The sequence below is a fragment of the Dysidea avara genome, chromosome 1 (genome assembly GCF_963678975.1).
Source record: "Dysidea avara chromosome 1, odDysAvar1.4, whole genome shotgun sequence".
In the NCBI taxonomy this organism is placed as follows: Eukaryota; Metazoa; Porifera; class Demospongiae; order Dictyoceratida; family Dysideidae; genus Dysidea; species Dysidea avara.
In genome coordinates, this window is record NC_089272.1 from 17,077,846 (window position 1) to 17,095,903 (window position 18,058).

Below are 18,058 nucleotides of genomic sequence, written 5' to 3' on the forward strand. Positions count from 1 at the left end.
CCTTCTGTCACTAGTAACCAAAGTAACTCACTAGCCCTGTAGTATCAGGTTCAAATTCCCAACGTCTGACCACTTTTAAGTTTTAATGGATCTTCCTGCACCTTACAATTGCTTCCATGGCTAAACAGCTGGTATTAACAGGTTTGTATACAGTAAGTGGCAATAATTAAGTTTTAATCTTTAATTTATCAAGTATGGTATATTCACTATATATACAACATACACTGCATGGCTGCATACAACTGGCAGATACGTTTAGAGGTAGCTATAACCAACAGGCACTTTCAGGACTAATTTCCAAATAATCATACTACACATCATTCTGTAACCTATTTCACAGTATATCTATAGCAGGCAGAACTTGTGGCAATCAAGTAGCTAGATAACTTATGTATTGATTTTTGTTTGTTATGATAACCATAAATCTCTTGAAAAGCCAAAGCATGAAAGAACTTTTTGCAATGTTTATAAATAGCTACAACTTTGTCACAGTGCTGTGTAAGCTATGCTTGTTTTACTGCAGTGCATAGCCATACCTATTATTTTTAAAAATGCCTGTACATTTAGACCGTTTGGATGAAGGAAATGGCATGGAAGCAGCCAAGCAGCAATAATATATAATCAGGTTATGTGGCACAAATCATGGCACAAATCATGCTACAATAAATTCAGTGCAACAAAGCTAAAGAAAGCAGAAAAAATGCTCTATAGCAGATGAACCTGAGCTTGAGATTGTTCCTTGCAGAAAGTACACGCACCAAAGCATACTGATAGCAAAGGCATCTGTTTTTTGCTTCAAAAGTAGATCTGAATCACTCCATAAAGCTACAACCTGGACTCATGTGTGCGAAAATATGCACACGATCTTCAAGATGAATGTCTTTCATCAGCTAAGTTGAGTGCTGAAGACATGATTGCATTGGAAGTTAAATATCATCCTAAATGTTTGGCGTCACTTTACAACAGGGCAGCTGCATTAGATGTTAAAGATAATTGTGATCAAAGTGATAATTTTAATCTTGGCATTGCCTTGGCAGAATTGGTGGCATACATTGATGATATAAGAGTGAGTGCTAATGTGGCTCCAGTTTTTAAGCTATCAAACTTTATTTGTCTAGATTAGAGCAACTTGGTGTTCAACTAAATAGTCATACTCACAGTGCTGACCTCAAAAATAGCATTTTAGCTCAATTTCCAGAGCATGAAGCCAACAAGAAAAGACGAGATGTGTTCCTTACTTTTAATGATGATCTGGGTCCAGCTCTGCTTAAAGCATGTGAGTTGGACTTTGACAATGATGCTATATGTCTGGCAAGAGCAGCCAAGATTGTTCAAAGAAATGTCTTAGAAATGCAAGCAAAGTTTACTGACTCATTTTGATCATGACTGCCAAATCAAGTCTATTTACTGACACTAGCAGATATGATTCACAATAGCCCAACATTAAGTCCAACACAGTTGTCACATGTAATAATTATAACACTTCTGTTTGCAAAGAGTACGAGTATTTATCAGAGCAGACTCCACTTCCAATTGAAGTGGGATTGTTTATGCATGCAAGAACACAGGAGTGTGATCTAACAGAGTCACTATTTGAACTGGGATTGTCCACTTCATATGACCATGTAATGGGAAATATCAATAGCAATGAATGTGGGCAATATCATTCTGAAAATGTGGTGTGCATGTACTATGAATTTACATGAAGGAGTCTCTATTACAGCAGCAATTGACAACATTGACCACAACCCTAGTTCAAAGATTCTTTTCACTATTCCAACATGCTAACTTTGAAAATGAAACTTGTGTCCACAAACAGGGTTGTGTGATTGATCAGTCATCCAGAACAAAGGCACCGTTGGAGCTCCCAGCATCATACACCAATGTTCAGCCATTGGTAGAATCGAAAATGGATGTTTCATTTCCCAAAGCTGACCACTTTTTTCAAAGTGATTTCAGTTCCAAGATTTTAATCAGGCACTACAAAAGATTTGGGTGAAGATATTACAATCAAAAGCTAACTGCATTAGAATGTTGTTTTTAATAAGAGGCTTAGTCAAGTCAAAGAAAATTTCTGAATATCAATCAAGATTCAGGATAGCAACATATCTTGGGCTGCATATCATGCAAGTCAACAATATCTATCAGGCTCTTTATACCCACTACTACAGCTATGCAGCCATTATTCAATGAGGATTCCAAGTCAGTAGTAATGATAAGGCATTCCATGGATGTCATTCAACAAGCTGTACAGAAATTAAATTCTGCTCAAGTACCAGTAATTACTTTAGACTAACCATTATATGTAATTGCAAAGTTGATACAATGGAATTGGCCAGAGAAGATTATTTTGTTATAACTCTTGGTGGATTACGTAATTTATTAAGATGACTGTACTCAAGGTAATTGGAGACTGCATGGTTGGGTAGAATCTCTTGTTCAAGCCAAAGTGGCTTCTACGGGAATAGCTGATTCCTTTATAAAAGTTTCACATGTTATATACATGGACCAGACTATACACACCAAGTTACTGCTAACAGCTTAATTGTATATCTTGTTGAAGAAGTCTCACAGCTTATACGTTGAGTCACTGGAGTCAACAGAGCAGCAAGAATCATTTGAAGTGTGGTGGACAAGGAAGTCCTCAATTTCAGTTCTGGTGTATACAGTACTGTATTTGGAGCTCCTTGTCTTGATTATGTAAGTCTCTTTATACAGCAGATATCTCTCTGTATATAGAATCCCTACACCATGGTCCTTCAGTTTGAAACATAGCTACCATCTATGTTCATATTCAAGAATGGTTAATCTCAACATGACGCATCCTGCAACTGCTATATTGCAATCCACAAAACCAAGTGAGTATATATTTTCATTGGCAATTGACCAGGCTCACGAGCAACACAATGCTGCTGTACAAAGTGTGACAGTGGAGCTATTGGTCTTACATAAAATTCTGAAGCTCTCAGATGTTGGATGGTGGCTGGTCCAGAGATGGTAAGAATAACTACAGAATTTGAAATATGCATTGAAAAGGTACATGACATTGCATCATGATGTTGCATGCTTCACAAAGTTTTCCTTTACGAGATGGTCACCGATCTAGATAACTAGAAGCCATTATGGACAACTTTTCCAGTAGTCAGCAGTTCATCCAAGGAGCTACTGAGTGGTGGATGCAAGAAAAGGTGCAGAAGACAATTCAAGTGCATAAAAACAGTTCTACAATGTACTGCCCTGTGCCAGTGTGGTGGAGATTGCAATGATAACCTACGTTATCACTTGTAGAATGGTACCATTTTGTTTAGTATGATAATTGAACATGGAACAGTAAGCATAACGTTTGAACAGAACAAGATACAGATCCAATCCAAACGTTAAATTGCTCCTTGTAGTGTGCCCTTCAATTCAATACCCACACTGATTGCAATTGTTTACAATTTCTAAACATCATACGGTATTAATTAATTAATGTACAAAAGTCAAAGTTGCATGGAGGTGGCTTCACTGCTAAACACTTACTAAATGAAACACTGTAATTCTTTCATGCTTGTACATAAACCTAAATTTGTGCACAAATCTGCCTAACAATTTATAGTGGTTAGCTGTGCAATGTTGAGGGCAACTTGTTCAGTTAAACATCATTGCAAAACCATTAACTTCAGCCAATTTTCTGCAGGTTTGCAATACTAATATTATTTGTAGTGGCTTGCCATATGGCTAATTGTACATCTTGATAACCAACTGCAGCAACATTACATAATTTGAAGACAAGCACTATGAAGACTTTGTACATAGGATGTATATGTAAACTTCACATGCACGAACCCTACATGCATAGGATGTATATGTAAACTTCACATGCACGAACCCTACATGCGCAATCATTTTGTTTTCTTAAATATGGTGATCCTCTGAACCTGTCACACAATTGTTCTGGCACTACCATTGATATATTCCATGTAACTGTGTTCAATACTAACAAATGTATATATACATATAGATAATTTTATCTACACTGCATGCCTATAAGATATTTTTAATGGCAAAACGTGACTGAAACATGAATGCTATGTATCTTGTGAAGGTATTTTTATCTTAACACTGGTACCTGCCATAGCTGTACGGTGCAGGACTGGTATGTTATGTAGAGTAATATATTGTGACTGGTATGTGTCCATGCTTTATGTGAAAAACTTCCTATTGCTATATGGCTAATTACACTATTTCAGTATACTTAACTTTGTAGAATGCTAAGCTTTAAACTTGGCTCTGAAATGTCTAATACCCATTCAAAATGTATTCTATATACTGAAACAAAAGTCCATTGTACTGTCTACTGGCACACTATGAGTACATGCACAGTATGTGTATTTTGAATTATACAGCACAAGTATTTTGCAACTATATTTTACAAAATTAAGTGTCCTAGTTAGATTATATCAGTAAAGCTACTGTTAGTACTTTACTTAAAGCACAGTATCTATAGACACATAGTTGTCAATAAAAAATTACAGTGCTAATTCATCATACTGTCGAACTCCATACATAATCAAGCATCAGCTTTTCAAAAAAAAAAGTTTCTATGTAATTTTGTGCCTGGAGGGTAACAATAATTATAGTGTTTTCCAAATATGCACATATATATAGCTGAATTCTTTTGCAGCCACAAGTAAAGAGCAGGTATCTGTTAAAGCAGCCATAAAGTGCTTTAAATACTAAGTTTACATCATGATTGTCAAGCACATGAGGACTTTCCCAGTCTAAGACTATGCCATATTCCTCTTCATCCTGTGTAAAAATAATTGAACAATAATTATTTGGTGTATGATATACCTAATTTAGTTGACTATTAAGCAAACTACATGACATACATACGCACATAACACGCACATGCACACAATTTTTGATCGTTATTGTAGACAGATATTATATAATCATGCCACAATTTGTACATGCCTAATTAGAGATTTTACTGAGGTTTATACCAAGCATCTTCAACATGGTGCTCTTTTGATCAGTTTGGAAATAGTGTCTGTTTAAGTTTTGTAGCAGTTTGTATTCATGGAAGCCATAGTGACATATTAATACTATGTATGCATGCACATCCCTATAAGGAGGCAATTTACTTACGCAGCTCTATTTTAGTGGAAAAATTATATGTAGTAAACTCAATCAATAGACACACTCATAATGATGCAACCAAAAAGTAGCTTTATTACTGAGGTGCATGGTCTCATGAGGTTATAAAGCTCTCCTATGACCTCTTTGACATGGTCACCATAAAAAGGTAGCCTTAATAATGAGGTCATGGAGCATCAGTGTTTAAAAGGATAGTATATACCGGTATAGGTCATGATCGAGATTAAAGTTTGCAATTTTCCCATGGGAAGGGGTAACAGTTTCCCCTTTGGGCAATCACATGGATAATGTATGAACAATTTCAAAATGTCTTATCTCATGATCTATATACTCTAAAATTTGGAGAAGTTAACTGTGAGATTCACACCTACAAATAGCTAATGACAAATGATATTAATTGAATTTGTTGTTTTCCCACACATTATTTATGTGATTGCCCCATCTCATAGACAATTTACGGAAAAACAACAAACTTTAAAATGTTATATCTCATGACCTATATGTATGCTATTCTTTTAAAATTTGGAGTTGTTACTATAGACATTTACCCCTAAACATTGTAAAATTTAGGTTGCTAGGGGCAACTTTTGTTATGAAATTCATCAATTAGTTGATTTGTTGTACAATTGCATTTATAGTTTTTGCTCTGTAATAATAAGTTACTTTTTTATTGCAAAGATCAGGCTTTACGAGCCTTCTTTACCTGTTACAATAATTAATACTAATACTGAAAAAGAATTAGTGGTATGGTGTTATGATGTAATATATTCTATATACATATGCGTATTATAGTAGAGCATTTGACTATGTCCCACATTGTAGATTTAATAATCGTTAAACTTGGGTATTAGTGGAGACCTATCTTTATGGCTACCAAATTTTCTTACAAACTGTTTTCAAAGAGTGGTAGTCGATGGTTGTCTGTCTGATTGGATTGTGGAGTACCCCAAGCAGGGGCAGATCTAGGATTTTCCAAGGGGGGTGCTAAGCTAGGGGCATTTATCTAAGAGGTCTTGGAGCATGCCCTCACAGGATTTTTTTTGCAAATTTAGCTTTTTGGGATTGAATTTGGCAATAATATTGACTGAACCTTATCAAATAAGCAATTGTGAGCCACTTTAACTAAGTGACATCATTATTTTCTAGCAGTGGCAACTAGCTTTCATATAAAAGGCACAACATAAATGCTGCAGTATAAGTTCAAAGTGCATGGGAGTTGGTCTTTGTTCTTAATGATGAATGTTCTATTAGAGTAGTTGACTGTTCTATTAGAGTATTTCAATGTTTGATTCCTAGAAGAGATTAGCTCTTCTTTTACTCTTTCCATGTTTTCATGCTTTAGATACAACTGCACCTGTATACTGTAGCTTCTACTATCTTTCTAGCTAGCACATGGTAAAATTTTGGAGGGGGTGCTTCAGCCCCCAAAGCACCCCCCTAAACGCAGTCAATGATATACCAGACCTTATTGAGAGCAACTTAAGTAGCCACCTTCTTGATCCATGTTGTGGGCATGTGATTGTTTCAGTTAGCTACTACCTGCTTCATAAACAATTTCATAACCCCATCCTTGTAGTGGAGAAGTTAAGTGTTGGTAAGATCATCTGGTGGTTTCTTAAGAATGTACAAGAACTTCCAAATTAGCACATCAGCCACCAATCGTAATAATCAATTTCATTTATAAAAGCCCTAGCTTACTCACTATCTTACACACCACAATGTATTCATCATCACAATTATTGACGAACCACAATCAGCCACTCTATCATAATAGTATTATTCAATAAGAATGACAAAAGCATTACTCTGTACATGCACTTGCCATTGTACAAGCCAAGCCCTTTTGAGTCTTTTGAACCTGTACATCCTGTGTATAGGAAAGACAGGGAGTAGACCAACATGTAGACTCCTATGTTCCACACCAATAGCGACAGGCTGAAACTGCCAATGAAGTTTCACTTCAATTCTGGAGGCTTGTCAATGCTTCATATACAGTAATCCTGATGTTATACAGAGTTTAAACCTTTATGAAACCAGAACAAGATGTTTCGGAACAACCTAATATGGGTGTAATGCATCTATCAAAGTTTTTCTCCATGCAGGAAAAAGGGGAATAATTAGGGGATTAGATAAAGATTTATGCTCTGTGGAATTAATGTAACAAAGGATTGAGATACTGAATGGAGAAAGGAAGGGAGTAGACCTACAATTTTGCCTCACTGTACAGGAATTAGACTTACGGTTGGGTCATATCCCCTTGTATTATCCCTCCTTGCCCGCATGGGAGTTTTTTTTATTTTTTTTATTTTATTTTTTTACTTTTTTTCCTCCGGCCCTAATGGCACTCCCTTCTTCCCACACATCTCTATAGAATGCTAACAAAATATTTGAAAAATTAATTATAACCTACAGAAAAGAACCTACACAGAACCTACAGCATGCCCAGGGTTCAATGGGCAGGCAGGTGCCCCTCAGCGACAGCAAGATCAACTGCTGGAGGCACACACGGACACTTGGATCTTGAGCGTGATCCTCTGATGCACATAACTGAAGAACGGAGCAAGGAAAACCCCAAACTACAACGGAGCCAGCCCATCACCACAGAATATGGGGAATTCCACTTCTCGCTCAGCAGGCGGGCAAGATGTTTATAAGTGGTGGTGGCAGCCCTTCCCATGCCACCCGAAGTGGAAAAAACAAGGGGGGTAAAACTCCCATGCTCCACCTCCCGAATGCGTTCCTCATAGGCACGACGTTTCTCTAGTTCATGTTTACGAAAAGCAGTAGATAGCATAGAGGAACGATTAGAAGTTGCAAAACAGTTAAAAACCCTCACATCAAAGAAGGTATGGTGGTGTAGGCACCTCCAAAAGCCGGAAGCCCTGATGTCTACCCTTGCATCATCATCTTGAATGGCAGAGTGATAATGTAAGGTCTCACCAGACAAAGGGTGCAGCTGTGGTTCAATCTGGACATTATGGCAGACTTCAGACATCAAACTAGCTGTCAGATTCCTAATTTCATTATGCCGAATAATCGGAAAGGCACCATGTGGGCAGCTAAGGGCGTGGGATAGGCTAAAATCCTTGCCACACACACAGTGAGATGGAAGTCGTGATGGCATGTAGCCATACCTTAAACAAATGGCATCAATGAACTCACCCTTATGAAGTGCAAAGCCATACTGTTCTAGAGGAAGAGCAGTAAGCCAAGAAGAAGAACCTTTCTCGGTGCAGCATTCAACAGCCCAGCGCAAAGGTGGAGGGCAGCTGGAAAGTGTGGACTGTAATTGGTTAGATAAGGATCGCTCTTTGACAGAAGAAAGATGACGAAAAATCTCATGCTGATGATGAACCACATCTTCAGACAAAGCAGGGTTTTGATGGTAAATCAAATCTATTAAGCCATGCAGCAGCTCCCTTGAAAAAGTGTACTGCTCATCAGATGTCAAGGTGGGATTACTGATGCCCAGGCCTCCAAAATGTACGGGAAGGCCAAACAATTCTCGCTCAACGTCACCAACAGGATGCAGTACCAACTTAGGAAGAAAATGGCTGCGAACAGCAGATTCAAGAGGTGAAAGCCGGTTGGAAATATTTGGAGTGGTACGAAAAAAATAATTCCACTTAGAAAGGTAACCATGGGCAAAAGCAGCATAAGATGCATGAGGCTGTGTCTCAGCAAAAGAAGATAGGCGAGAGACTCCTTGAATCCATTCATCAACACGCTGTTCAGTAAACGAGTCAATAAAGGTAGTGGAACCCAATGCTGCACCCAAGTATGGGCGACCAGAAGAGGTGACCTGAACGCCTGGGAGTAGGTGCATGCATTTCTAATATGACATTCTATTTTTCTGATACACAACAATAAATTGAAACCAAAGAGTAACTGTATACATGTACACGAACTGTAGCTTTGCACTCTAGTTCTATTGGAAATGCTGAATCATCAGTCCCACTGCAATGAGTAGCTTCTCAGGCACTTGCCTAGACTGCAAGCCGTCTATGTCTGTTCTGCACTACTGACCGATTCAACAGAGTTTTATTAGCTAACAAGTTTCTGACTCAACGGCAGCCGCTACACAAGGTTTCAGTAACTTTCTTGCAGGACCCTAGTGTGATAACCAGTGAATAATAGAACAATAAAATGACAGCAATACCCACAGTTAAGCCAATACATGCCACATGGTTAAGCCTATGGGTACAGTTCAAGACAACTAGCTACACCTTGCTCTTGCACGTGTACAGAGACACATAAAACTCACAGATCATTATGAAATTCTATAAATGATCAAATGTGTCTAGAGTAGTGGCTGATATCCCACAATCAATTTGACGGGTTTACATTGGTGTGTCAGTCGTGCATCTCGCCGCGACCCCCTTCGTTGTTCTCAAAGTAAACTAGGCTCACCAGCAAGCACTCAATGTATTAACAGCAAAAATACAGACAATATAGAGCTTACAGAGTACACTAATCGCACATTTCAACTTGGAACTTTCTGGCTCACGTGCGACCCCTCCATCTGCATTATGTATCACGTGACTAGAAGCTGACGTAACGCTGTCATGAATGTCACGAACAGCCAATCATATTGCTGCAAACCGCATTTGTTTGTTGTAATTTCTTTTACCGAGTCTTTTACAATTGGAAGAGTCCATCGTTCATAGTTCTAAGCTATATCATGAATTCCAGAGAGTCAGCGTCCGACCTACTGCGTAAAGCGTTATATGCACTGGAAGCTAGTGGCCATGGAGGCGACCTGCGGTGTGACACTCGAGGTGACGCTGAAGATGGCAACATAGATGGCAATCACTCGTTTTCAGATACAGCTGGTGCTTCTACCTCGGCTTTTACTGATTACCGTGGTTGGCCAATGCCGGAGGCATCCCCAGTGTCTCGTTACACAGTGACCCCAAAATCCTTCCCTATAGCTAGTGCCACTACTGGTCACTACTTTCTGCGTGCTTCAGTATAGCAGGGGTGCGATCAGCCCCTGCGCAACTGATGGTATATGGGCAGCAGAGGCCACCTGGCAACGCTTATCTTGAGCAAAAAAGGTTATTCAGCGGCACATCTCTCAGTCGCACTGCAGGATCTCGTACTGGCACCTCGGCTGGAGGTTACGTTCCTAGTGTGGCGGCTACTTATAACCCTGACCACTACGCGGCCAGTCGCCGCGGTACTAAAGGAAAAGGTTCTGCTAAAATGATTGCTAAAACCTTTGTGTGGAAGAAAGATACTATGGTCCTGCGAAAGATGGATGCAGCAAAAATACCAAGTTACGAGGAGTTGATGATGATGGGTGCTGTAGGCTTAATTTCGAAAGAAATTCTATTTGACATTGAAGGAGACGCGTTTTACATAGACAAAAAACTTAAGGAAACATTTCCGATTCTGGAACATACAGGCGGGTACACACTACTAAGACCAAGTAAAGTGGCACATGAGTTGGTGTTGATTGAGCCACCCAGAGGTGGCTTCACAACTTAGTGCATGCATATGCTCTAATGGATACTGACATGAGTAGATAGCTAAATAAAAATTTCATATCATTTCGTATTCAAAACTTTTTTAAAAGCTCAGATCAAATCAATTGGCTATCATAGCCCTTTATTATCAGTAAACAGCAGATGTTAAATTTTTATTTAGCTATCTGCCCATGCTAGTATCCATTTAGTGCATGTGCATACATGGTTGAAAGCCAGAGACTGTTGACAGTCAATACCACTGCAGTTGCTATACACATAAACAAGGACCACCACAAAGATGTTAATTATAAGGTTGCTAGATCCCACCTCTTTCTTGTAGGCTATTTGGAGTGTGACAACCCACCTCCCATGCACTGGGTAGTTTTAGTAAACAACTTAATGTGCAATATGTAAGGAATTTTAAAATTGATGAAGCTCTGGTATTGTGTGTTGTAGTGGAACCTGCTAATCAGGACACCTGCATAATCTGGACACTTGGTAATGGTCCCAAAATATCCCTTAGCATGTAAGCTGATTTGGAAAACCAGGACACCTCGATAATCAGGATACTTTTGGTCGGTTCCAAGGTGTATATACAGGTTTCACTGGACTGGTGGAATCATGTTGGCAATGCCTGTTCTGTCTAGATAGTAATTGGGTGTGATGTGTTGGTTGGTGGTTAGCCTTAGATCTCCTGGTCCTATAACCCCAAGAGCCAAAAACTAGACATCAAAGCATTTGGATGCTTTATAAAAGCAGCATCCCATTGTGCACTGCAATACCCTCCCATGTGTATATAACTTTTTCTGTGTGGGCACTGCCTTTATACTCAATGGATAATATCAATTGGGACTTGTGGGGGGGGGGTTCATGGCTCCCACACTATTTTCAAAAGCATGTTTTGTCCCACCCCCACTTTTTGGACCAAGTACTAGTAGTCATTCAGCCAAAGTTATATATACACAAAGAAATACCTACCTCCATATGAGAAGCCATACAACCACCACGCAAAAGCACTCTGGGGTGTGGCATCATCAGTCCACCACAGCTGTCAAGCCATTCAATATACTATACAAAAGCGCCTGTAATTTTACTTCTTTCATGCTTGCATTGATATCTGTTGTTCAAAGTATTTCCTGGATCCCGTGCAGTGAGAAGTTTAAACAGTAGAAAGAGTGCCACATCCGTCATTATATGATGTGAGAAAGATTTAACTCTAATTGAGGGTGGTAACAGATCTAAGTCTAAGAGGGCAGTCTCACTGTAGTGTGTGAGTGTATGGGATTTGGTGACTACCGACGATTAAACCAGGACTTGGTGGTGAAGATTTATCAAGAGAAACAAACAAGTATGCTGAAAATGAAAGTGGCCAACCGTGAACGTGGTGTGGTATTTATGTGATCTACACTCAGTTTGGCTACAGCAGACATCCCAGCTTGTACAGGTGTAGTTCCTTAAAGGCAACGATGTTTCAGTTTGCGGATAATAGCTATCAATGCTGTAATCCTTGTAGTGTGAAGTATGTAAAGCTCACATAAAGAGAAGACCTTCACCTGAACATGATTTTTCACGTGATAATACTGTACGTGCATCAGTAGGTGTAGAGGAGCATAGCAACCATTAGCAGGATGGGGAGTGAAGAGATAGCTATGCAGTATAGGTGTAGGACTATTAGCTAGTGACAACATACCCCAAAACACCTTTATATAAACGCATGTATGAATGGAGCCGTATCAATGGGACGTTGATCAGTTTATGGTTGACTGGTTATGGCTATCTTTGGCCCTCCACTCTGAAAATCATTCCCACGCCTTTGGATGATGTGGCTATACACTAAGATTAATTACCAAGGCCACATACTATGTATTAGGGAATCTGCGAATGGTATATAGGACACCTACATGTTGTTTTTTAACACTAAGCAAATAACTGGTTAATTTTGTGTACTGCTATATATGTGACTATTTTGACACTAAAATCTAGACAATTTCAATGTAGCTATAGATCTGGAGTTGGAACTGGAGAAGAAAGAAGTGTTGAAGAGGTGCAGAATGTTATTTCAGGTACAACATATTGCACTGTGAGAGTATGGAGTCTATACACCAGTTACAGGCAATAGTGGGAGTTCCACCTCCACAGCAAGATTGACTTCAGGTATGTCTCATTTAATTAATCTACTGGAGTCTATGTATATTTTTGTCTTGCATATTGTTACAGGTAGTAGTGGGAGCTCTACCTCCACGACAACAGTGAATCCAGGTATGGCTCACCTACTTAATCTACTTGTAGTCTATGGATGTTTCTGTATTGCATGTAGCTACAGGAAGTGGTGGGAGTTCCACCTTTACAACAAGAATGACTCCAGGTATGGCTCACCTACTTATCTACTTGGTGAGTGTCTATGAATTTTTCTGTATTACATGTAGTTTCAGGAAATAGTGGGAGTTCCACTTCCACGACAACAGTGAATCCAGGTATGGTTCACCTACTTAACCTACTTGTAGTCTATGGATGTTTCTGTATTGCATGTAGCTACAGGAAGTGGTGGGAGTTCCACCTTTACAACAAGAATGACTCCAGATATGGCTCACCTACTCATCTACTTGGTGAGTGTCTATGAATTTTTCTGTATTGCATGTAGTTTCAGGAAATAGTGGGAGTTCCACTTCCACGACAACAGTGAATCCAGGTATGGCTCACCTACTTAACCTACTTGTAGTCTATGGATGTTTCTGTATTGCATGTAGCTACAGGAAGTGGTGGGAGTTCCACCTTTACAACAAGAATGACTCCAGGTATGGCTCACCTACTTATCTACTTGGTGAGTGTCTATGAATTTTTCTGTATTGCATGTAGTTTCAGGAAATAGTGGGAGTTCCACTTCCACGACAACAGTGAATACAGGTATAGGTTCTCCTACTTGATCTACTTGGAGTCTATGGATTTTTCTGTATTGCATGTAGCTACAGAAAGTGGTGGGAGTGGGAACACCTTTACAACAAGAATAACTCCAGGTATGGCTTACCTACTTAAAGTATGCATATGTGTGCGTAATGTATTAGAAGTTAAAAATCAAATCTCCAAGTGCTACATGAAGTCAGCTGCCTCGGTAAAAAATGTTCAATTCAGGCTCAGCAGGCCTGAGTTTTCAGTGGCGCCCTGAATTTTCTACTCAAACGTTACAACAACAGCATTCAGTACTGTATCACACATAATAGAATCTATATGGATGTAGTACTAAGCAGGGCCAGAGCCCATGGTGACAAGGTCTGGCAAAGACTGGACCCACTTTTCAGCTACTTGAATTTGTATCAAAAAGGTTGTCATCATAATATATATTTCAAAATTTTTCTTGAGGGAGCATGCCCCCATATTCCCTAGCTTTATGAGCAGTTGAGCATCACATGAAAGAGATAATCTTTAACTTAAATATCAATAAAACTATAGTGTGCATGACTATGACCTCCTTTGTAGTCCATGGATGGCCGGACCACTCAAAATATCTCTGGGGTAAGTCAAGTTTTTGTGTTGAGTTAGTCTAGTAATTGAAGCATGGTATACTGTAACATTAACTAAGCTGGAGCATTCAATACTTTTGACATCTAGAAAAATGCTCTGAAATAGTTTTTTTTCCATCCAATCAGAGAATCAACCTACAAATGCTGTACCACCCAAACTTGGCTGTTGAGCATACCTGAAACGTGAAAGTGTTTGTGAATCAGACGAGTCAGAAGCTGACTCTCTCAATTACACCAATGTATAAACTTTGCCTTGGTAATTTTTTTTCCTGGCTATGCCACAGGAAGTCCCATAGTTACAGAATTATCCATTTGCATTGTGTAAAATTATTAACTGTTTATTTTAATGCATCAATAATTCTACAGATTTGATCACAAGTGACCTTGGTCAACTTAGAGCTGCAGCCCCAGAACTTAACCCAGAGTATGTAGCATCCATCTATGAGCTTTCTAACATGAATTTTGCTACAACCTTTAATTGTTTAATTGACAATCATGGAACCTTACATGCTGTATTGGAAATGATGAAAACAACAATGGAGTTTGATGACACAGGGTATTTGCCTAAAATTTACGTGAACAACACGATTGAAGATAATGTATCTGTGGCATTGCAGTTTTATAAAAGCCCCAGGCTTAATATTAGGAAAGGAATCGTAATAGAAATTTTGGCTGCTCCAGGCATTGATGTTGGAGGCATTAGAAGAGATTTTTTTCTCTCGCGTGTACCAGAAGTTGTCAAGTGGACACATGGATTTCTTTGAGGGCGATGGTTCCCGTGTAAGACCAGTGTGTACAGTGTCCTCCTTATCCTCTGGAATTCTCAAGACTATTGGAACTATGATTGGCCACAGCATAATAATGAGCAACATAGGCTTTCCTCTGTCACGTGTAATGTACTATCTAATCCAAAACAGCCAAGCTGTAAAAAAAGTGTGCGGCCCTCAGAAAGGCTATGGTGAAAAAAGATGTGAAATCCAAGGTGGCGGCCAAGAAATGGCTGTGATGGTAGGTTAATGGTAAAAATTTTAATAATGACAATTCAGGTGAATTTTTGTGCCGCTTCACAAAATTTACCTAAATTGTCATTATTAAAATTTTTACCATTAACCTACCATCACAGCCATTTCTTGGCCGCCACCTTGGATTTCACATCTTTTTTCACCATAGCCTTTCTGAGGGCTGCACACTTTTTTTTACAGCTTGGCTGTTTTGGATTAGATTTCATTTCTTTTTGTATTTGTATACCCCAAAACCGGCCTATGGCCAGCTTTGGGATTTTTTTAACCTATTTTTTTTCTTTACTACAGGAAGAAGAAAAGATGAAGTAGATGTACTTTAAATATTTTATCAGTAATTGTACAAATTATATATATAATACATATGTGACCGGATTTGCGAAAAGGGGCCTTCCAAACAAATCCAATTTGCCAACTTTGACAATTGATAACTTCAGATTGGAAAGAGCTATTGCCTTGACATTTGGACAGTGGTGCATTTGGACAGTGGTGCGCACCACAATAGCTGAATACATGGTGAAATTTTCAGGTTAATATATATGTTACTTGAACACTGAGTTATGATCTCCAACGTTTACAGAATTGGATGTATGTGGAAGACCCCTTTTCGCAAATCCGGTCACATATATTGATTACAGAAATCTCCATGGTGGTTTCTTTGTAACTGAATACTCTACAAAGTAACTTCTTTTAATTGCTCTCTCTACAGGGTGAATTGTTTGTAGCTGAACGATCTACAAGGTAACTTCTTCTAGCTGATCTCTCTACAGGGTGATGTGTTTGTAGCTGAATTTTGTATAGGTGATTTGTTTGCAGCTGAGCTCTTTACAGAATGATTTCTTTGTAGCTGAACTCTCTAAAAGGTAACTTCTTCTAACTGATCTTTCTACAGGGCAATTTGTTTCTGGCAGAATTTTCTACAGGGTGATTTCTTTGCAGCTGAACTCTCTACATGGTGGTTTCTTTGTAGCTGAACTCTCTACAAGGTAATTTCTTCTAGCTGATCTCTCTACAGGGAGATTTGTTTGTAGCTGAACTATCTACAAGGTAACTTCTTATAGCTGATCTCTCTACAGGGTGATTTGTTCCTAGCTGAATTCTGTACAGGTGATTTGTTTGCAGCTGAGCTCTTTACAAAATGGTTTCTTTATAGTTGAACTCTCTCCAAGGTAACTTCTTCTAACTGATCTTTCTACAGGGTTATTTGTTTGTAGCTGAACTATCTACAAGGTAATTTCGTCTAGCTGATCTCTCTACAGGGTGATTTGTTTGTGTACAGGTGATTTGTTTGCAGCTGAGCTCTTTACGGAATGGTTTCTTTGTAGCTGAACTCTCTACAAGGTGATTTGTTTGTAGTTGAAATCCCTACAAGGTAACTTCTTCTAGCTGATCTTTCTACAGGGTGATTTGTTTGTAGCTGAGTTCTCTACAGGGTGTTTGTTTGCAGCTGAATTGTCTACATGGTGGTTTCTTTATAGCTGAACTCTCTACAAGGTGACTTCTTCTAGCTGATCTCTCTACAGGGTGATTTGTTTGTAGCTGAACTCTCTACAAGGCGATACTTCTAGGTCATCTCTCTACAGGATTCCTTGTTCCTAACTGAACTCTCAACAGGGTGATCTGTTCATAGCTGAACTTTCTACTGGGTGATTTGTTTGCAGCTGAACTCTCTAAATGGTGGTTTCTTTGTAGCTGAACTCTCTACAAGGTAATTTCTTCTAGCTGAACTCTCTACAGGGTGACTTGTTTCTAGCTGATCTCTCTACAGGGTGATCTGTTCATAGCTGAACTTTCTACTGGGTGATTTGTTTGCAGCTGAACTCTCTACATGGTAGTTTCTTTGTAGCTGAACTCTCTATAATATAACTTCTTCTAGCTGAACTCTCTACAAGGTGACTTGTTTCTAGCTGATCTCTCTACAGGGTGACTTGTTTGTAGCTGAACTCTCTACAGGCGATTTGTTTGTAGCTGAACTCTCTACATGGTGGTTTCGTTGTAGCTGAACACTCTACAAGGTAACTTCTTCTAGCTGATCTTTTTACACTGCATATTTGTTTGTAGCTGAGTTCTCTACAGGGCGATTCGTTTGCAGCTGAACTCTCTACATGGGAGTTCCATTGTAGCTGAACTCTCTACAATGTGACTTCTTCTAGCTGAACTCTCTACAAGGTGACTTCTTCTAGCTGATCTCTCTACAGGGTGATTTGTTTGTAGCTGAACTCTCTACAGGTGATTTGTTTGTAGCTGAACTCTCTACAAGGCGATACTTCTAGGTTATCTCTCTACAGGATTCCTTGTTCCTAACTGAACTCTCAACAGGGTAATCTGTTCATAGCTGAACTTTCTACTGGGTGATTTGTTTGCAGCTGAACTCTCTAAATGGTGGTTTCTTTGTAGCTGAACTCTCTACAAGGTAATTTCTTCTAGCTGAACTCTCTACAGGGTGACTTGTTTCTAGCTGATCTCTCTACAGGGTGATCTGTTCATAGCTGAACTTTCTACTGGGTGATTTGTTTGCAGCTTAACTCTCTACATGGTGGTTTCGTTGTAGCTGAACACTCTACAAGGTAACTTCTTCTAGCTGATCTTTTTACACTGCATATTTGTTTGTAGCTGAGTTCTCTACAGGGCGATTCGTTTGCAGCTGAACTCTCTACATGGGAGTTTCATTGTAGCTGAACTCTCTACAATGTGACTTCTTCTAGCTGAACACTCTACAGGGTGACTTGTTTCTAGCTGAACTCTCTACAGGTGATTTGTTTGCAGCTGAACTCTCTACATGGTGGTTTCTTTGTAGCTGAACTCTCTACAAGGTAACTTCTTCTAGCTGATCTTTCTACAGAGTGATTGATTTTTTTTGCAAATTAACTCTTTACATGGTGGTTGCTTTGTAGCTGAACTCTCTAAAAGG

General features: G+C 39.1%; 1 protein-coding gene and 1 long non-coding RNA gene across 2 annotated transcripts; both read left to right on the forward strand.

The window, feature by feature from the left end:
• The first annotated feature begins 12,719 nt into the window (after positions 1–12,719).
• On the forward strand, positions 12,720–13,087 carry LOC136251704 (uncharacterized). Its single transcript, XR_010699164.1, has 4 exons — positions 12,720–12,764; positions 12,828–12,869; positions 12,928–12,975; positions 13,037–13,087. It is a non-coding gene; the product is annotated as an uncharacterized lncRNA (long non-coding RNA).
• A 264-nt stretch (positions 13,088–13,351) lies between these two features.
• LOC136248864 (uncharacterized) lies at positions 13,352–14,990 on the forward strand. Its single transcript, XM_066040688.1, has 4 exons — positions 13,352–13,405; positions 13,467–13,514; positions 13,574–13,624; positions 14,495–14,990. Exons 1-4 carry the CDS (start codon positions 13,396–13,398, stop codon positions 14,890–14,892), a joined length of 507 nt encoding a protein of 168 aa, XP_065896760.1. The 5' UTR covers positions 13,352–13,395; the 3' UTR covers positions 14,893–14,990.
• Positions 14,991–18,058: the final 3,068 nt, after the last annotated feature.

What these genes read in the sequence shown, in the direction of transcription:
- LOC136248864 (XM_066040688.1), top strand. An exon ending in CACGACAACAGTGAATACAG is followed by an intron (nt 13,515 to 13,573) that starts GTATAGGTTCTC and finishes TATTGCATGTAG; the next exon opens with CTACAGAAAGTGGTGGGAGT. An exon ending in TACAACAAGAATAACTCCAG is followed by an intron (nt 13,625 to 14,494) that starts GTATGGCTTACC and finishes ATAATTCTACAG; the next exon opens with ATTTGATCACAAGTGACCTT.